This window comes from Trachypithecus francoisi, unplaced genomic scaffold (assembly GCF_009764315.1).
Source record: "Trachypithecus francoisi isolate TF-2019V2 unplaced genomic scaffold, Tfra_2.0 Lachesis_group11, whole genome shotgun sequence".
NCBI classification, from domain to species: domain Eukaryota; kingdom Metazoa; phylum Chordata; class Mammalia; order Primates; family Cercopithecidae; genus Trachypithecus; species Trachypithecus francoisi.
The window spans coordinates 84,523,325-84,544,140 of record NW_022681456.1 but is presented as its reverse complement, the minus strand read 5'-3'; the positions used below and the strand labels follow the sequence as shown (position 1 = coordinate 84,544,140).

Here is a 20,816-nt window from a genome sequence, read left to right as displayed (position 1 = left end):
AGGGGGGTGAGGGTGCCAGTTCCACACCTGTAGTGTTTTGGGAAGGTGCTGAAGACAGGGGCACTCATTCCAGAGTCCCCCAGACTTGGGTTTGGGGAGAAGGTGAAGAAAGACCCAGATATGTGTCCCAAGCCCCCTCCTAGGCTGCGGCAGGGCCTGGTGAGTAGCCCTGGCTGGGAGTCAAGGCCTCTGTTCTTGAGCCCATGCCCTACCCTCCCAGAGTATCACAAAGCAGGCTGACAGCTGCCTCAGGCACCTCCACATCTCTATAGTATGCCCAGGCGCCACAGGGTAAGTGAGCGCTCAGCCCTCCGAACAGCCCCACACCACAGGCATAGTCCATGAAGTGGGAGTGGGGAACACCTTACAGCCAGGTAGGTGGATCAGATCAAGAAGAGTGAAGAAATGGGGGAGACTGCTTCTTGGGAACCCCAGTCCATCTCTGAAGCCCCCTTGCATCCTTGGTACTGATCCTAAAATAAAGAGATCCTTCCTACAGCAAGGCCTGTCTGGCTAGTGCTGTAGAAACCTGCCGGGGAGGTCCAGTTGGCGTATGCCCTCTAAGAGGGCAGAGGACGGTGGGCAAAGCATCCTAAGAGACCAAAGACCTTTTCCCACTGTGTCCACAGAGGGAACCAGTAGAGACTCAAACTAGGAGGGAAGGGTAAACAAAGATGGAGGCATTGCATATGTAGGTCCATCCACAGCCTGCTGCGTGCCTGGTACTGTGACAGATGCCAGGACAGAAAAAATCTAAGTTCCCGAGAAACTACAAGAGCCAAGACAGGCAGCAACCAATGACCTTGTCCTCCAACCCTCCAGGTCAGTGTCTGGGGGAAAATATTATGGGTCTTGTTCTTAGGGATTTGAAGTTGTTTTTCCTCAGTATGTTACAAAGCTGACCAGAGCCCCTGGGGGGTCCTGCACTCTGACTCTCCGAGGGCCCAGCTTTCTGCTATCTCAGGTTCAAGAACTGGCCCTCTCTGCTTTAAATCTAGCCAGGCTACCTCATGCATAAAACATTAAGGCAGAATGGGACCACGTGAAACTACAGAGCAGAATCAGGAGGCCTGCCTCTGACACTCACCACCGCATGAATCACTTCCCGCTCTGGACTTCAGTTTCCCCATTTTTAACACGAGGGCGTTAGACTAGACTGTCTCTAGGATTCCTTCCAACCTATGCTCTGTATTGTTTTGATGTAGTGGCAGATCCCAGATTGATTTACATAAATTTGCATGTTCAATCAGAAACCCCAAACTCCAAGTATAGAAAATCCAATCAGTCCATTAATGCAGCCAGACTGGGGCTCGGGGAACCTGCCAGGTTTGGGTGAGGGTTGTCGAAGGAGACGGTGGGAGCAGTGTTGAATTGGGGGAGGGGCTGAGAAGCAGGGGCTAGAAAGGGCACTTGTTTTGAGAGATGCAGCTCTGGTGACTCAGGCATGATGGGGTCAGGGACCCCACTTCGGCTGTCAGGCAAGGGCCCTTTCTCCTCCTGCTTCTAACGGGGCCTCTGGCTGGCCAGCCTCAGAGCCACACCCCAAGAGGGAACAGCAGCCTCTGCCTAGTAACAGCTGCATCCTTCAGTCTGACAGGGACTCCAGCATTAGCCACTTTCTGGGAAACTGACCTCCCTGGGAGCTTCCATTATCCATTCCAAGGGCTCACAGCAGTAAGGAAGGCTTCCCTGGGGTTTAACCTAAACACCTCCTAAGGCAGCTTCACCCTCATAGGCAGCAGGGCCCAGGGCAGAGGGCTTCCCAGTCCCAGGAGAGCCAGCAGAGGGAAAAGCAACGCAGGGAGAATGTGCCCCTACACGAGCAAACCCAGGGCTTCCTTAACCACCACCTCTCCTTCAACATTCCCCTTCAACTGGGAGACCGAGGATGAAAACAAACAAGAAGAACTTCAAGACCTCTGGCTCTTGGGCTGGAAAGCAAGTCCCAACCTGGAGAGCCCAACTCCTGACGAAGTCCTACCCGGGAGGGAAGGGGCTGGGAAAGGTGGGGTGGGTGCAGTTTCTCCTCACTGCTGCCACTGGCTGGTTTGGCAGGGCCTGGGAGGCTGGCTGGGCTGCATGAGGGCAGTGGGGAAGATTCCTTAGACCCTTGCCTGGGACCTGGGGATGTGAGTACAACAGTGAGGTGGGCAGGGCTGGGGATGGGATGGGCAAAAGCAGTGGGGCCCTCCTTGCCCTCCTCCTATAAGAGGGTGGGTGGGTGAGTATGTTGTGCTCCCTGGCCCAGATCCTAAAACAAGTCCCAACAGCTGAGACTTAAACTGTCTCTGGGAATCTGCTTACCCTGCTGGCCCTTGGCTGCCTCCTCCTCTCTCAGCTCCTCTTCAAAGGGCCAGGATGTCTCACCACAGGCGTGATGGGTGGGCCAAACCCAAGCCAGCAGGAGTTCATATCCCAAGGCACCAGGGGTGTGTGGGACAAGGTCTACTCTCAGGCATAGAATAAGGGAATCTGTTCTCTCTACACAGGGTTCTAATCCTAAGTAATTGCAATTTAAAGCACACCCAACACTTTAGCTCCCTCTAAATGGAACCATTCTGCCAGAGGACCTTTCTCCCCTATAGATTCACCCATCAGTGAAACCATTCAATGTCAAAAGTGGAAGGGAATATTAGAGCTATCTAGTCCAACTACTGAATTTTAAAGATGGGGAAACTGAGCCCCAGAGAGCAAACTGCCTCGGCCAAGGTCATACAGCAAGCTAGGAAAAGTAGGGACCAGAGCTTCTGATTCTGTCTTTATTGATACCAGCTTGGTCCCCAAACATTTAGGTCTTCACCGGCCTATCATGAAGATCCTTCTTCCCTGCCAACCACACGGCACCTGCCCCTCCAGGTCCTCACTCTTTTCGTGAGGGCCAGAGCTGGAGAAAGATGCCACCTCATGCACAGACCATAGCCTTTGAAAACAAGCTTGAACTTGGGAATATCTCCCCGGACAGGAATACATACGGTTTCTTTGGGATAGGAAACCCACTAACCCCAGGTTGTTTTTAGGAAGATGGGGGGACCAACTTGAGAAGTGAATTCCTGTCACACAAGGAGTCTGAGAGAGCCAGATGGCGTAATGTCTGCAAGGGAGGGTCTGCAACAAGGCAAATGGGCTATGTTCATTTCCCCCAAAAGTACTGACCATAAACCGGTTAGGCATTGACACCCTTTCTACCGCTCCCCAGGACCACCCCTGCCCGGGCTACTTCCTCTGGCTGACCACTGTGCTTAAGAAGGAGGACCCATGAAAGAGCGGGAGAAGTGGGAGGGAGGCATTGCCTCTACAGCCAGAGAACTACTTAGCCCAAGATCCCTAGCTCCTCAGCAAGGCAGGCCTTTAAGAAGTAGCAGCTGGACAGACTAGGTAGACTGGGCTGATCCAGCCCTAGGATGCCTAGAAAACTAGGCCTGTGGGAGGCGAGGGCCCTCTGTGCCCTTGGGGCCATGCCAGGACTGGAGACAACGCGGGGCCTTGGGCCCAGGACAAGGAGAGGGGAGCTAGGATCCGGGCAGCCGCTTTCTTAGTTGGGCTAAGCCAGGGGAGCGTCGGGCACAGATGAATTCTCTGCATTCTTCTGGCACCGCAGCCAGCACCCGGAGGGCCTTTTCTGCAGGCGCTGCCCTGTCCCTGCTCCCTGCCCAACCAACCCTCCTCCCTCCCTTAGCTTCTCTTCAGCGTGCAGCCCGCCAGGTCCTTCCTCCTTCCCGCAGCCCCTCAAAGCCTCTGAAGGGCTGTCCTCTAGGAGACCCGCTCTTTCCGCCTCTCCCCGCCTTCCCCAGGCCCTACCGCCCCAGGCCACGGGGACTGGAAGGAGTGCGAAAAGGAGCCCCAGGCTCGTCTCCGCGCCTGCGCTTTGGGGAGAGAGCCCCTCCCCCCCGCAATAACCCGGCACCGCTAAGCGGCACCCGGACGGTGGGATGCGGGTTGGGTGGGGTGGGCAGCTGGGGCAAGGTCAGTGCTTTCAAAGAGGGAGGGGAGCTCGGCCCCCGGAACATCCCCCACTCCCGAAAGTTTCCCTTCCGGGGCCACTGAGTGTGCGCGAGGATGGCGCGGGGGGCGGGAGGGGGTGGGGTGGGGGTGCACAGAGTCTCAGCCGGACCCCCGAGGAGGGTGCAGCTGGAGGGAGGGACGGAGGGGCGGGCAGTATGGTTTGGGCAGGAAGCCGAGACGCCCTCTCCGACCCTGTACTGCCACGAGAGCCTTACCCTCTACACCCCACTTCCCCCGGCACGGAGCTACAGATCCCCCCCGCACTCGCCGCTCTTTCAATCCCAAGTAGACCCAGAACTCACCGAAATCAGGTGTTGAGCTGGGCCAGGGCAGGCCGGATCCACCAGGTCCATGGCCGAGGTTGGGGGCGGGGGGCAGAGAAAGGGGGGTGCCGGAGCCGCCTCCTGATGTCAAGGCTTTAAAGGGGCCGGAGAGCCCCGCCCCTGGCTCTGACCCCGCCTCCCTCCTCCCTAGCAGCCAATCCACATTCACCCTGGATGCGCGCCCCTCCCAGCCCCCTCCAGATGTTCCCAGGACGCCAGCTAAGTCCGCCCGGCCGGCGCGCGCCGCTTCCGCTCTGGTGGGAAGGACCTCCCTTCCCCCTCTGTAGAAACACTTTCTCCAGGCCCGGCCGGGCTTGGTAAACCTCAGCCGTGCCTGGGTAGAGGACGCAGTGCTGGGCCGAGCGGGGGTGGAATGAGGGCGTCTAGAACAGAGAAAACTAAGTAGGTGCGCGCGGACCCACAGGCATGCGCGTTTGCTTCTGTGGGGCTGGGCGTGCACGTGTATGTGTGGTTGTGAGCGTCGGTGTTTGTCATTTGCCTTTCTGCATATGTGTTGGGTGTAAATCCATAGGGAAAGTCTTGAGTGCCTCTTTGGCCTTAAATGCTCCCGCCTCTCTCTTCCTTATCCAGGATAGGGTCGTCCCCCCAGTAATCTGGAAAACAGTGATAGGAACAGGCTCCGCTCATCAGACAAGCAGTGCTGGCCGTTTCCTCACTGGTTTGGGAAGGAAGGCTGGGCAGAAAAAGGATACAACCTTGTTCTCAACCACTTGCTATCTCGGTGGGGATGAGGAAAAGCAAACAGCCCATCCAGGCCCCTGCAGAGCCTCAGAGCTTTCAATATCATTCCCATTAGTCCTTAATTAAACACTTACTTGCCCTAGCCTAAATACCATATAAACTCACAACCTGCATTGTAGTGACTGCCCCAGAAATGTAGGTTCTCAACTGGGTTCTGCAGGGAAATACGAAGGAATCCCTAGGCACAGTCTCTGCCTACTTCATTAAAATTTCTTTTGTTGTGAGTATACAAAGGAGGCAGCTTAGAGTATCATATTAGTCCAATAAAGGAACATAAAAAGTAAGGGAATTTAGGGTGCTCAGACTGGCTAGGATTAGGAGTTCGTTTCTGAAGGAGGCTTATTTAAACACGGGATTTGAAGGGCAGAGAGAACTTCAGTAGGGTCCAGGCAGGGTAAAGGCCACAAAGAGACTCAGATAGGAAAGAACAAATTATCTGCATAGGACCGTGAGCAGATCACCGTGGTACGTTGGGAAGTGGGAGAAGTTCATGGAAGAGGTTTCCTTCGGAGGAGAGCAGAATAAGGATACGGATGTGACAAGGCATAAGATAAGTCATTTTGGGTTCTTGAGCATAGAGGTAGCTTGATGAAAAGAGTGCCCAAGGACAGCTATTACTGGAACCTAAAAGATGTCTTGATGGTTACTCCCACCAACTTTCTCATTTTTTTTTGCTTAAAAAATACTTTATTCTGGTTGGGCATGGTGGCTCACGCCTGTAATCCCAGCACTTTGGGAGGCCAAGGCAGGCGGATCACAAGGTCAGGAGGTAGAAACCATCCTGGCTAACACGGTGAAACCCCATCTCTACTAAAAATACAAAAAATTAGCCGGGCATGGTGGTGGGCTCCTGTAGTCCCAGCTAATTGGGAGGCTGAGGCAGGAGAATGGCATGAACCCGGTAGGTGGAGCTTGCAGTGAGCCAAGATCGTGCCACTGCACTCCAGCCTGGATGACAGAGTGAGATTCTTTTCTCTGAGATGGAGTCTCACTCTGTCCCAGGTTGGATGGAGTGCAGTGGCACAATCTCTGCTCACTGCAACCTCTGCCTTCTGATTTCAGGTGATTCTCCTGCCTCAGCCTCCCAAGTAGCTGGTATTACAAGTGTGCGCAACCACACCTGGCTAATTTTTGTATTTTTAGTAGAGACAGGAGTTTCACCATGTTGGCCAGGCTGGTCTCAGACTCCTGACCTCAGGTGATTTGCCCACCTCGGCCTCCCAAAGTGCTAGGATTACAGATATGAGCCACCGTGCCCAGCCCTTAAACAATTCATAACATGCAATAAAATGCACACATCTTAGGTGCTTTGTTTGGTGAATTTCAAAATATACACCTATGTAATTAACACCCAAAACAAGAGACTGAACCATCACCCTAGAAAGTTCCCTCATGCCCCTTTATAGTTGATCACCCCACACCCACCACCACCCTCCCCTGGCAACTTCCTGAATTATAGCACCATAGATTTGTCTGCATTTGTATTTCACATATATGGAACTTTACGGTATGTACTTGTGTCTGTATGCTTTAGCTTAGTAATGTTTTTGAGATCCATCCATGTGTATCAGTAATTGTTCTTTTTTATTGCTGAGTAATATTCCATCACATGAATATATCACAATGTGTTTATCCATTCTTCAATTGATGGATATTTGGGTATTTCCAGTTGAGGTTATGATGAATATGGCTGCTATTAACATTCGGGTGCAAATATTTTCATAGACATGTTTTCATTTCTCCTTTTCACCTTATTTCTTGATGATAATGGCATCTTCAGAAGCCTACAGCGTTGTGAATTCTTATTCAATCATCTAACATTTATTGAATAGGGATCAGTGGGATAGTTCTGGGATTACAACACAAAGTAGACATGGTCCTTTCCCCAAAGGGCTTGAAAGTCCAATAAAACTCCATGTACCTGTTGTATTCCTAATATTGCCTTGTATTCCTAATTCTGCATTGAGGTAGAAAACCTTAAAAGTCTGCCAGGCATTTCTGACTGCTTTTGGATGTTTCCAAATAACTGAATTATTGGAAGTAAACAGAACATCAAGATGATAATTTACTTTTTTTTTTTTTTCTTTTTTGAGACAGAGTCTCACTCTGTCACCCAGGCTGGAGTGCAGTGGCACAATCTCGGCTCACTGAAGTTCTGCCTCCCAAGAGGCAATTCTCTTGCCTCTTGCAATTCTCAAGCAATTCTTCTGCCTCAGCCTCCCAAGTAGCTGAGATTACAGGTGGGCGCCACCACACCCAGCTAATTTTTGTATTTTTAGTAGAAATGAGGTTTCACCAAGTTGTCCAGGCTGGTTTTGAACTACTGACCTCAAGTGATCTGCCCCCTTCAGCCTCCCAAAGTGCTGGGATTACAGGCGTGAGCCTCCGCGCCCAGCCAATATTTTACTTTTCATTTAGATGTTTACCCTTGTTTAGTAAATACAGCCAGAACATCTGTATTTGTCAGAGCAAGCACCTGTGCTCCTTCCTTAAAGGCTATTGTGCATTTGATAATTTTGGCATTCAGATTTTGGCAGATTCTCTATGCTTCACAAACCTTCATCCTCACTGACAGGGGTTGAAAGAAGTATAACTACTATTGCTCCAAGATCCCTTTCAGTCTTTTGATGAGACTTAAGACTCTTTCATTCCTTAGTGCTATTATTTGCATAAATTAAAAATTACACAGAAGTCCCAAAGTTTGTTCTTCACTCTTATATCACTAATCATATATTGTTATTTACTTGAGTCATCTGTGTAACAAAACAGGCTAGGCTTCTTAGGTCTCTGGTAGCTGCAAGCTGTTACTACTGGTTTAGTAACAAACCAGTTTGGTGGTATTGTCTAACTATGCATGTAGTGCTGATGCCTGACAGATGGATTGTCAGAGAGAACCACCCTGTCACTGCTAACATCAGTACTTTGAATGGGGTTCCCTGCTTTAATACTGTGTGGTCATTCATTTAATGTTGGAGCATCTTCAATTCTCAGAGGTTGAAACTGTAGCCATTTAGCCATTGGTTGATAAACTGACTCTAGTTTAGAACTCCTGGCAACAGGAGATAGTCAGGTTGGTAACTAGCCTCTCAAAACATTTTTTCTTTTTTTTTTTTCTCTAGATTGGGTCTTGCTGTGTCACGCAGATTGGAGTGCAGTGGTGTGATCACAGCTCACTGCAGCCTTGACTTCTAGGCTCAAGTGAGCCCCCACCAACTAGCTGGGACTACAAGTGCACTCCACCATACCCAGCTAATTTTTTCATTTTTTGTAGAGACAGGGTCTCACTGTATGCTCAGGCTGGTCTTGAACTCCTGAGATCAAGCGATCCTCCCACTGTGGCCTCCCAAAGTGCTGGGATTATAGATGTGAGCTACCATGCCTAACCTCAAAACATTTTTGTAATATGGCTGTTTTCCAGACAGATGAACTCTGAGTGCAATCTCAATGTCTTTCCTGATCAGTAAGAGGAAGAAAGGAGCTGTTGTATAATGTTTGGTCCACTTGCTGTATAGGAATAGATCTTTACTGCTACATGTACATAATTCTGTACGGAACAGTCATGTTCCTTGGATTCTGACCGCATTGCCAGTATGTGCTTTGAAACCTCCTACCTGGCACAGATATGATGAATCTGCTCATATCCTTGAACCTCTTTTTCATCACTTTTCATCATTCAAACATTTTTATTGAATCTATATGCTAAGCACTGTACATAAAGTATTAGATAACTTGTTCAGAGTTCATATGGGGTATGATAAAAAATGAGACTGGAAAGGAAAGCACTGGGTAGATCATCCTTTATCCTAAGAGCAGTGTAGACTTTGAATGGTTTTAAGCAGGAGGGTAGCATAGTCAGATTTGCATTTTAGATCAGTGTGGTTGCAGTGTGGAGGATAGAGAGAGCAAGACTGAAGTCAGGGGGGCCAGGCAAGGTTTTTGTAGTACCTGAGGAGAAAAACGAGAAATGACGTGGTCTGGACTAGGAAAGTGATAGTGGTGATGGGGAGGACGTTAAAATCCTCAGGGGGCATCCAAGTAGAAACATCTCTCCAACTCCTCAGAACTTCCCAACTGTGTGCCTCAGGAAGAGGTTAAGGTGGTGCTGCATATTGGGCTTCACAATTTTCAGGGCAGCACAAGCTTCCTGAGTCAGAGAGCAATCTTGGTTATGCCAGATTGCATCATCCAGCATATAAAACACCATCGTTTTCTATGTGTGTACTGACATGGAAAAGGTTGGGAAGCACTGATGTAGGCTGTGGGATAAATAATTCTGAAGCTCAGGAGAGGAATCCGGATGATAGATAAGAGATTTGTGAGTCTTCAGAATGTTGGTGGTTACTGAAGTCATGGAGTTGAGGAGATCATGCAAGTAGAGAAAAGAAAGGCTGGAGCAGAACCCCAAGGAACATCAACATTAGACGGGGGTCTCCAGAGAAGGAGAAAGAAAACTGAATGAACGTTGTCACCAGAACACAAGAAAGGGATTTCCAAAAAAAAAAAGACCAAATACAATCGGTCCTTCTTAATGGTAACTTCCACATCCATGCACTCAATCAACCTCAGATCAGAAAAACAAACAAAAAAACAAACAAACAAACAAAAACTACATCTCTCTGAAGACTAGTCAGAAAAAAAAAAAATGCAGCAATAAAAATGCAAAATTTTAAAAATTTAGGCTGGGCACGGTGGTTCATGCCTGTAATCCCAGCTCTTTAGGAGGCCAAGGCGGGTGGATCATGAAGACAGGAGATCGAGACCATCCTGGCTAATACGGTGAAACACCGCCTCTACTAAAAATACAAAAAATTAGCCGGGCGAGGTAGTGGGCACCTGTAGTCCAGCTACTCGGGAGGCTGAGGCAGGAGAATGGCAGGCACCTGGGAGGCGGAGCTTGCAGTGAGCCGAGGTCGCGCCACTGCACTCCAGCCTGGGCGACAGAGCGAGACTCCATCTTAAAACAAAACAAAAAAAAATTAGTGTTAACGATTTACATAGTATTTACATGATATTACATATTATAAGTAATCTAGAGATGATTTAAAGTATATAGGAGAATACCCCTAGGTCATTTGCAAATACTACACCATTTTATGTAAGGGACTTAAGCATCCTTTGATTTTTGTATCCTTGTGGGTCCTGGAACCAATTCCCCATGAATAGGAAGAGATGATTTTTTTTTTTTTTTTTTTTGAGACGGAGTCTCACTCTGTCACACAGGCTGGAGTGCAGTGGCCGGATCTCAGCTCACTGCAAGCTCCGCCTCCCGGGTTTACGCCATTCTCCTGCCTCAGCCTCCCGAGTAGCTGGGACTACAGGTGCCTGCCACCTCACCCGGCTAGTTTTTTGTATTTTTTAGTAGAGACGGGGTTTCACCGTGTTAGCCAGGATGGTCTCGATCTCCTGACCTCGTGATCCGCCCATCTCGGCCTCCCAAAGTGCTGGGATTACAGGCTTGAGCCACTGCGCCCGGCCAGAAGAGATGATTTTTTTGGCCCCAACGTTGCTGAGTCAAGTTGGATCAGGACAGAGACATCCCTACTGACTCTGGCCACATGTCATTGGAGACTTTGATAAAACCAGATTTTATTTGTTTATTTAATACAGAGATGGGGTCTCACTCCATTGCCCAGGCTGTTCTCAAACTCCTGGGCTCAAGCACTCCTCCCATCTTGGCCTTCCAAAGTGCTGGGATTACAGGCGTGAGCCACCCCGCCCAACCTGGCAAAACCAGATTCTGAAGGATTGAGAAAAATGTACAAAGTAAGGAATGGAGACAGGAGGTGTTTAAAACTTTTCGGCTGGGTGCAGTGCCTCACACCTGTAATTCCAGCACTTTGGGGAGGACAAGGTGGGTGGATCACCTGAGGTCAGGAATTCAAGACCAGCCTGGCCAACATGGTGAAACCCCGTCTCTACTAAAAATACAAAAATTAGCTGTGCGCAGTGGCACGTGCCTGTAATCCCAGCTACTCAGGAGGCTGAGGCAGGAGAATCGCTTGAGCCTGGGAGGCGGAGGTTGCCGTGAGCCAATTGTGCCATTACACTCCAGCCTGGGTAATAGAGTGAGACTCTGTCTCAAAAACAAAACAAAAACAAACAACAACAAAAAACTTTTCTAAGATTTTGGCTATGCTGTGAAGGAAAAATTAGGCAGATGGGTGGTACAGTGAGTTATTTTACAAAACACTCACTAATTTAAAAAATTATTCATTTAAGATTAGTTTGTATAAAAAGTAATATGACCATATGGTTTAATAATCAAATAATACAGAAGCAATTATTTGCTGCATTTCTTACCCCCAGCAATGAGCCATTTTAACTTTTTGGCTGATTCTTCTGTATGACTAAATATGCTTATACTGCCATTCCTTTTTTTTTTTTTTTTGAGATAGAGTCTCACTCTGCTGTTCAGGCTGGAGTGCAGTGGCATGATCTCGGCTCACTGCAACCTTGCTTTTCAGGCTCAAGCAATCCTCCCACCTCGGCCTCCCGAGTAGCTAGGACTATAGGCGCATGCCACTATGTTCAGCTAATTTTTAAATTTTTAAATTTTTTTGTAGAGATGAAGTCTTATTGTATTACCCAGGCTGGTCTTTAACTCCTGGGCTCAAGTGATTCTCCCGCCTTGGCCTCCCAAAGTGTTGGGATTACAGAGGTGAGCCACCGCACCGGACCTGAGGACCTCATTTTTATCGGCAGTAATTACACATCCTTTTTGAAACCAACTGCCACAGACGTGAAATACAGTGGTTCCTCCCAACAGGTCACGTAACTGCTCAGCCAATCTTTTACTAGGGAACAGGTCAGGTTCGGATGCTGAAGCATCTCCCAAAGCTTTTAGTTATTGAGGATTTCTTTTTTTAAGACAGTATCACTCTGTTATCCAGGCTGGAGTGCAGTGGCATGATCTTGACTCACTGCAACCTCAGCCTCCTGAGCTCAAGTGATCCTGCACTTCAGCCTCCCAAGTTACCAGACTACAGGTCCATGCCACCACTTCCAGCTAATTTTTTTTTTGTATTTTTTGCAGATTCGGGGTTTTGCCATGTTGCCCAGGCTGGTCTCAAACTGCTGAGCTCAAGTGATCCACCTGCCTCAGCCTCCCAGTGTTGGGATTACAGGCGTGAGCCACTGCACCTGGCTATTTCTTAATTAGCCATGTTGGACAAAGACCCTGTGTATCCTTCTGGTCACTGAGGTTATTTTCTGTTATCAAGGAGTTATCCGGGAAAGGTGCCACTTGGCTTTGTAAGCCAGTCTCACTGTAGTCAGAGCCCATGTATTAGTTTTGTAGTGCTGCTGTAAGAAATCACCACAAAACTTAGTGGTTTAAAATACTGATTTATTATCTTACAGCTCTGGAGATCAGAAATCTAAAATCAAGGTGTTGGCAGGGCTGTTCCTTCTGGAGGCTTCAGGGGAGAATACATTTCCTTGCTTTTGCTAACTTCTAGAAGCCACCTGCATTCCTTGACTTGTGGCCCTTCTTCACATCACTCCAACCTCTTGCTTTTGTCATTACATCTCCTACTGTGGTCAGCTCTCCCTCTGCCTCCCTATTATAAGAACACTGATGATTGCACTTAGGGTCTATTCTGATCATCCAGGTTAATCTACCGATCTCAAGATCCTCAATCTCATTTGCAAAGCCCCTTTTGCTATCTAAGGTTAACATTCACTGGTTTCAGGGATTAGGTGGACATCTTGGGGGACCATTATTCATCCTACCATAGCCCCACGTAGTATGTTTTTGTGCACTGCCTTGGTGGAGTGAGAGGAGAGAGCACCCAGCAGGGTTACAAGGTTTCAAAGTGTTCCTAAATTAAGATCTTGTGCGTAAACTCAGCTCTGTAACTACTGTGATAACTGAGACCATCATAAACTGGCCTCATTTCCATTAGCTCCATATCCCTCCCTGCCAACACTGCTTCCTTTAAAATGTTCTGTAGCACTGAGGCTGGACTCCTTATTACTTCATTATCCTGAAAAACAAGTTATCCGAGATAGTAAGATGCATGTTTTCTACAAGGGAGATGTTTTTCTCATAAGCCTCTGGTCTAACAAGTGCAGTTGTGGTCTGCAGCATGCTCACACAGTGTAATAGCACCTTATTTTTCTTTATCACTCTATATTCTGCAAAATACCTTCACATCCTTAGGATACTTGGGCATAGGAAAGGGAAAGTGGTGTTATTTCAGTTGTACCGATGAGTAAACTGTGGCTGTAAGGCAGAGAATGGATTAGAAGGTAGATGACTTTAATATAGGAACCCCCTACCAGGCACTGGACACATGGATGGAATGAAACGTACATGTAATTGATAGAATTTGCTGCTGGACTTTGTGAGCATTTCAATGTGGGGAATGTAAGTGAGAAAATCAACTGAGGTTTCTAGCTTAAGCAATGAATACTATCAAATGAGATAGGACTAGGTTTTCTTTTTTTTTTTTTTTTGTTGAGACGGAGTCTCGCTGTGTCGCCCAGGCTGGAGTGCAGTGGCCGGATCTCAGCTCACTGCAAGCTCCGCCTCCCGGGTTTACGCCATTCTCTCGCCTCAGCCTCCCGAGTAGCTGGGACTACAGGCGCCCGCCATCTCGCCCGGCTAATTTTTTGTATTTTTTTAGTAGAGACGGGGTTTCACCGTGTTAGCCAGGATGGTCTCGATCTCCTGACCTCGTGATCCGCCCGTCTCGGCCTCCCAAAGTGCTGGGATTACAGGCTTGAGCCACCGCGCCCGGCCAGGACTAGGTTTTCAATGAGGGTAATGAGCTTGCTTTTGAGATATGTTGAATCTGATGTACCTAAGAACTAAGGGATATAATGACAAAACAGGAAAAATGCTAGTCTGGGACTGTGGATGTAGGGCTACCAATATATTTGGGGACCATAAGCATGTAGGTAGTTGTTAAAGTCACAGGGAAGAACTCATACCAGGAAAAATACATAGAGGAGGGCTAAATGGAACCATAAGCACTCAAAGTATGGTCTACCTCTGCTTGCCTCAGAATCATCTGGGGGAGCTGTTAAAAACAGATGCCTCATTGTTAATGTACTTAATGTCACAAAAATTGTATACTTTTAAAAAAATTATTTATCTTTTAATTTTTAATCCAGTTTTTGATGGGATTTCCACGTTCTGAAAAACTATACTTAAAAACGGTTAAAATGGTAAATTTTATGTATATATTACTATAATAGAAGAATGCACAAACAAACAAAAAACAGAAAATAGATTCCTAAGCCACATTCCAAACCTGAATTACTAAGGTTTTGCCCAAAGTCGGGCCTAGCAAGTCCGAAAGCCTGAAGAAACCAGGTGAGATTCAGAGAGCCCAGGAACTGATATATTTTAAGACTAGCCTAGTTTTATCTTTATAAATAATCCCCCAAAGCAGCTCCCTCCATAACTCATAACCAGGACCACTTTTCCTAGGCCATCCCAATCCAGCTATCCTAGCTCACCACTCCACAGATTCATTCTCCACAAGATTTGTTCCAAACAATGGGGAACAGATACCGATTCTTTCAATTATATGCCTCGGACATTTTACCAAAAGCTCCTGCCAGGTTTTGAGGCTGCCTGATTGTTAAGGAGTTAAGGAGAATGAACATAATTCTCAATATAAAACTCTTTCAATATCTCTTTCTTGGTCTTCTTGCCCTTCCATCTCACTGCTTCTGGAATCTTAATCTGTTCTTTTCTTTCCCTCGTTCTATCAGTGATTCAGGGATTGGATGAGTCTCTATGGTTTGTTTTGCCCTGAAGAACAGAAGGCTTCTGTCCCAACTGGTGTTGCCGAAGCAACATATTAATTCCATGCCATGATCCTGGGTCAAGATCTGCACAATCTGATTGGCCATATCACCTCGGATGGCAAGGGAGTGGAAGTGGTCAAAATCATGGAGTCCCAGCTTTCGGAGACGCCTTGCAGCTGCCCGGTAACACTTCCAGGGTTGGGGCTCCACAAGGAGGTAGTGGCAGAGGGAGGAAAGATGGGCCAGGAACTCCCACAGGCCATGGTCTCCGTGGTTCAGATGAATCCACATGGTTATTGACATACAGAAGCCAATGTCAAAAACTGAACGTCCAAATTGGCTTAAGAAAGAGCTCAAGAGAACCTTCCGTTTCCTTTGATTCATGAAGTCCAGGGTGATAAAGGTCAAGGCATCAGGAAAAGGACATTCTTTTTCGGCTCGCTTCACCAGGACTGGATCTATGTCACAGCAGAGAAGCCGAAGTTCTCTTGAGGCATCTGAGCAGGTCTCCCCGTCAGGTAGGGAGAGGAAGTGTTTGTATAGAGCCACACTCAGATCCTAGAGGAATCCAAAAGAGCTTTGTCACTGCAGTTCTCAACCAATGAATGGAAGAGAAATCTGTATCATTCTCCCACTGAGAATGCCACTTACCTCTGGCTGTATAGGATGTGAGATTCCTAAACCGTAACCTAAAGAGGTTGTGCAAAAAGTTTTCCACAGAATAGGCTCTCAGTGCCCTCCAGGGGTCATATGCTGTAATGCATCATCCCCATATTTTCCTGACACTGATGATAGATTGGGTTGTAGTTCAAAGTTACAGCCAAATGGATGCAGCAAAGGAGCCTACAGCAGTATTTCCCAGCTTAAGTAATATGCTGATAAACTCACTCTTTTTCTGGGTATCTGAAGACCCCAGGGAGGAGGAAAGGGGTCCAGAGGCATAACCGTGTCTCTTACGAAGGAAGTGAGGAATACAGCAAGCACCATCTTATAAAAACCTGCTTCTCGCCAGGCGCGGTGGCTCAAGCCTGTAATCCCAGCACTTTGGGAGGCCGAGACGGGCGGATCACGAGGTCAGGAGATCGAGACCATCCTGGCTAACACGGTGAAACCCCGTCTCTACTAAAAAATACAAAAAACTAGCCGGGCGAGGTGGCGGGCGCCTGTAGTCCCAGCTACTCGGGAGGCTGAGGCAGGAGAATGGCGTAAACCCGGGAGGCGGAGCTTGCAGTGAGCTGAGATCCGGCCACTGCACTCCAGCCTGGGCGACAGAGCGAAACTCCGTCTCAAAAAAAAAAAAACAAAAAAAAAAAACAAAAAACCTGCTTCTCAGACCTGTGGTGGGGGAAGTCTGGATTCCAAAGTCCTCATTTAGCTTCAATTCACTACAGCTTCAATTTTACTGTCTTAGGATTCATCACCTCCTTCTGAGACATTCTGATTCTATAACCATCATTGCTAAAAGTCACTGCTAACAACCTTCTAGACAAGTCTAATGATTTGTGATTTTTACCACATTAGCACCTTTTTACTCTTAAGTCACCATCCCCTTTCTCTAACTTTGAATTCCTTTTTTGTTGTTGTTGTTGGAGACAAAGTCTGGTTCTGTCACCCAGGCTCGAGTGCAATGGCGTGATCTCGGTACACTGCAATCTCTGCCTCCCAGGTTCAAGCGATTCTCCTGCCTCAGCCTCCTAAGTAGCTGGGATTACAGGCACACATCACCACACCCAGCTAATTTTTGTTTTTAGTAGAGACAGGGTTTTGTCATGTTGGCCAGGCTGGTCTTTAACTGACCTCAAGTGATCCAACTGCCTTGGCCTCCCAAAGTGCTGGGACTATAGGAATGAGCCACTGCACCTGGCCTCTTTGATTTCTATAACCGTTATAACTAACTCAAATTTGTGTTTTTCCACATAGTATTTTCAAGGCATTTTTCTGTTTACTACTTTATTTGCTTGGTATAACAAGCATGTGAGGAAAATATTTATTTATGCCTTTTGTGCAGGTGAAGAAAATGCACAATGGAAGCCACCCAGATGTCCAATGATAGTGGCATAGACAAATCAATGTGGTATAATCATGAAGATAGAATACTAAGTAGCAGTTAAAAATGAAGACACTCAGCTTGGTGCACAGCATGGACGATTCTCACAAATACATAATGTTGAGAAGAAAAAGCAAGCCATAACAGAAAATATATGACAAGCATCCACTTACATGAAGCTCAAAAATGGGTGAAATTAAACTACATCATTCAGGGAAGAAAAACAGTACACTATAAAGAAAAGCAAGGAAACAACAGAAGGCTCGTTGTTACCTCTGGATAGAGAATAGAGGTTTACGAACAGGAAAAGGCATATAGGGGAACTTGCGGGGTGCTGAAAATATTTATTCTTTTTTTTTTTTTTTTTTTTGAGACACGGTCTTACTCTGTTTCCCAGGCTGGAGAGTGCAGTGGCGTGAGATCACTGCAGCCTTGATTTCCCAGGCTCCAGAGATCCTCCTACTTCAGCCTCATGAGTAACTGGAACCACAGGTGCACACCACGATGCCCAGTTAATTTTTGTGTTTTTGGTTGGGATGAGAGTTTGCCATGTTGCCCAGGCTGACCTCGAACTCCTGAGCTTAAGCAGTCCACCAGCATCAGCCTCTGAAAATGTTGGGATTGCAGGCGTCAGCCATTGCGCCCAGCAGTTTTTTGGGTTTTCTGTTGTTGTTCTATTTGAGACAGGGTCTCACTTTGTCACCCAGGCTGGGGTATGTGGCACAATCAAGGCCCATTGCAGCCTCAACCTCCTGGGTTCAAGCGATCCTCCTCCCTCAGCCTCCCTAAGTAGCTGGGACTACAGACGCTCACCACCACACCTGGCTAATTTTTTTTAGAGATGGGGTTTTGCCATGTTGCCCAGGCTGGGGAGAGAGTTTTTAAAATTGAAAAAAAAAAAAAAAAAAAAGCACCCATAAATTATGGTACATCTATCCAATGAAACATTAGGACGCTGCTAAAAAAAGATTGCGGTTATATAATCTCAGAATTAAAAGCTACTAATAGTGTGTTACCATTTATAAAACTAAAAGGGGGGTATTTATACATACATAAATGCTGGTATACACACAGGACTGATACCTAAGAAATTATAAACAGTGGTGCCACTGTGTGGGGGAAAAGGAGGATTTAGGGTTGGGAGTAGAGACTTTTTACTATTTACCCCTTTGTAGTTTGAATTTTTTTGTTTTATCAAGCGCAAGCATTTTTTTTCCCTTTTCTGACTACAAAGATCCAGAAGAGAAAGCATTTTTTAAAAAGTGCAAAACAGAAAGCTCCATAAACGTACAGCCAGGTTTGGGAACCACTACCCTAGTTAGCTGCCAACTATGTCTTTACCTCTCCTGTGTATACTACTCTTAACTTTAAAATCTCTGGTGGTTTCCTAATGCCTTTCGTGAAATCCCAAGCCTTAACCTCAGTCTCTTTTCCACTGTTTTCACCCTCTGACTTCCTGTATCATCACAGAGAAGAAATTTTGCAGGGGACACCTGACATCAACCCATCTCCTCATTCCAGTCTTTAAGACTGTATCCAAATGTCCTCCTCCTACTTACCAACTGAGTCCCACAAGGTCTGCAATGGTCCCCCAAAGTCTCTTCTGTGAAAGGACAGCAACCCAACAAAACTGTCCCCCGCCCTCCAGATGCTGGACTGGAGTGACGGAGGGAGCAGAGAGAGGGTACTAACTTTGGAAGCATTTGCCATGGTAAGTTCAGACTGCCTGCTAGTGTAGGATATCCCAGTGGCTACAAATAGGTGTGGGAGAGACATTTCCTTATTTTGCATGTGGTTTGATTATAATCATTATATGCCTAAGAATAGTTTGCAGCAAGAAGAGTGGCAGTGCCACCCTTCTCCATTCCCTCGGGCAAAATGCTCTATTTCTTCGATCCTCTCCACTGTACTTTGTCAACTCACTGTTTTTGTTTTGCTTTGTTTTTGTGATGGAGTGTCGCTCTGTCACGCAGGCTGGAGTGCAGTGGGACCATCTCCGCTCACTCCAGGGTCCGCCTCCCGGGTTCACACCATTCTCCTGCCTCAGCCTCCCGAGTAGCTGGGACAACAGGCGCCCGCCACCATGCCTGGCTAATTGTTTGTATTTTTAGTAGAGACGGGGTTTCACTGTGTTAGCCAGGATGGTCTCGATCTCCTGACCTTGTGATCTGCCCGCCTCGGCCTCCCAAAGTGCTGTGCCACCGCCCCGGCCTACCCACTTTTTTTGAAATAAACATGCAGGTCCTAGGGTCTGTCCTGTACTGCACACATGAGTCTCAATATCAGGCATGATTCTGTCACCTTTGGCTCTTCTCTCCCAGTAACCCAAACCTAACCCCATGTTCCCAAACATGTGTCTCTGGAAGCCCCCTCTCCCCAGTCAAAGCACCAGGCACGCTGGACAGAGGCCACCCTAGATACAGGGACCGTCCCCACCTGGCGTCTGGCCCTTAAAGAGAAGTGGGAACGTAGTCGACAAGCACTCCTCTTCAAGAGAGATTCTTAAGACAGATGGTGGAACCCTGGCGGGCAGGCAGCAGCAGCACTGGCAAGGTCAACGCCACGCTTTATACTCGATTTGGGAAAGTTTTGATAGGTGTGAGCCCAGGCCAGAATCACAGTGGATGTGTAGGCAACCAACCGCTTGGTTCCGGATGCTCCAATCCCTCCCCTGTCACTCACCCCGGAGTTACACCCCACGTCGAGCCCCAGAATCGGCCCGTTCTCGGGACTCTGAGGAAAGAGCTGTCGAAGCAGCTCCGGGGGCAGGAGGCGGAGCCGCTGCTCCGGAGGGTGGAAGCGAGAATAATGAGGAAAATTTCCGAACGGGGCGGCGCCGGGTTCCAGAACTCGCGGTTCCTCTTCCGCTGCGGTCTCCTTAACACTCCCTCCATCCAGTTCCGTGGGCACCGCCATTAGCCTCAACACCGCCTCTGGGCCCTGGCGGAACCGGAAGTCGGGAACTTGCGGTCGGCGGGGGCGGGGGCGGGGCGGTGCCAGCGCGCGTGCGCTGAACGGCGAGGGCGGGTGGATCGAATTCTGCGGTGAATCAAAAAGGCTGGCCTGACTTCCTCTCGCTGTGTGCCTGTAGCCGGCGAGCGCGTGGGGCTTGCCTTGTATTATTAAACCCTCATCACAACACTGGGAGGGGATTAGCAATATCATCCACGTTTTACAGGGATGAAACTTAGCCCTCTGAGGGCTAGGTGTCTTGGCCAAACTGACATAGTTTGAAACTTGGGCTGCTTGACCCAGAGCAAGTATAATAGTTTGTTGGGATCTTGGAAATCAATTTTAGTCCAATTTCCTTTCTTTATAAATGCAAAAAGTGAGACCCGGAGAGAACTTACTTGTCTGGGGTCATACAGTGAATCTGTGACTAAAGAACTTCCGGTTCAGGAAAGGGTAGTCAGGAGCTGCAGGTCACTTGCGAAGCCGGCTGACTCAGTCCTGTCCCCCAGTGGGAACTGTAGACCATGAACTCCTTGAGAAGCAAGGACCGCGCCTTAAGAGCCAGCACTTAAAGAGTGCTTACCGGGCACCAAACACCCTTCTAAGCTACTTAGTCAGTCCTCTCACTAACCCCATGATAAAATGACCGTATTATTATTCTTTTTATATAGATGAGGACACTGGAGTACAACAAAGTAACTTGCCCAAGATCCTGCAGTTAGAAATGATGGTACTAGGATTCGAACCCAGGTAGTTTGGATCCAGAGGATGTACTTGCAACGCTGTGTTATTCTCAACCTTGAGTCTCCTGTACTTACCATGGGTCTGGCACAAAGATGCTCAACAAAAGTTGTTGAATGAAAACTCAATAGAGGATACAAGTAGGTGACTAAGGTCAGATCTGTTTGGGGAAAATTTAAATGGAAGGGAGAAAGGATGCAAACAGAGTGGAATGGAGTTGGGCAAGATGT

General features: G+C 47.7%; 2 protein-coding genes and 1 long non-coding RNA gene across 7 annotated transcripts in view; 1 reads left to right on the top strand and 2 right to left on the bottom strand.

The window, feature by feature from the left end:
- Window positions 1–4,433, bottom strand: part of NCKAP5L (NCK associated protein 5 like) — a 39,774-nt gene extending 35,341 nt beyond the window's left edge. For 3 of the 5 annotated variants that reach the window (XM_033222145.1, XM_033222150.1, XM_033222146.1), the window contains exon 1: window positions 4,305–4,433. The gene's annotated coding sequence lies outside the window, so the exon portion shown is untranslated. The remainder of the gene's footprint in view (window positions 1–4,304) is intronic. The other 2 variants (XM_033222147.1, XM_033222148.1) reach the window with 1 other exon arrangement.
- A 72-nt stretch (window positions 4,434–4,505) lies between these two features.
- LOC117090154 lies at window positions 4,506–17,894 on the top strand. The gene is made up of 4 exons (XR_004439919.1): window positions 4,506–4,727; window positions 4,917–5,067; window positions 14,811–15,029; window positions 16,855–17,894. It is a non-coding gene; the product is annotated as an uncharacterized LOC117090154 (long non-coding RNA).
- Window positions 14,167–19,846, bottom strand: BCDIN3D (BCDIN3 domain containing RNA methyltransferase). The gene is made up of 2 exons (XM_033222151.1): window positions 19,576–19,846; window positions 14,167–15,404 (listed from the first exon to the last, which is right to left on the bottom strand). The coding sequence occupies exons 1-2, from the start codon at window positions 19,807–19,809 to the stop codon at window positions 14,760–14,762; spliced, it is 879 nt and encodes a 292-aa protein (XP_033078042.1). The 5' UTR covers window positions 19,810–19,846; the 3' UTR covers window positions 14,167–14,759.
- Between the last annotated feature and the right edge of the window lie 970 nt (window positions 19,847–20,816).

Coding starts and splice junctions, on each gene's coding strand:
- BCDIN3D (XM_033222151.1), bottom strand. CDS start 19,809: ATGGCGGTGCCCACGGAACTGGATGGAGGGAGTGTTAAGGAGACCGCA. Junction 15,405..19,575: donor ACGTGGGGTGTAACTCCGGG/GTGAGTGACAGG, acceptor GGATTCCTCTAG/GATCTGAGTGTGGCTCTATA.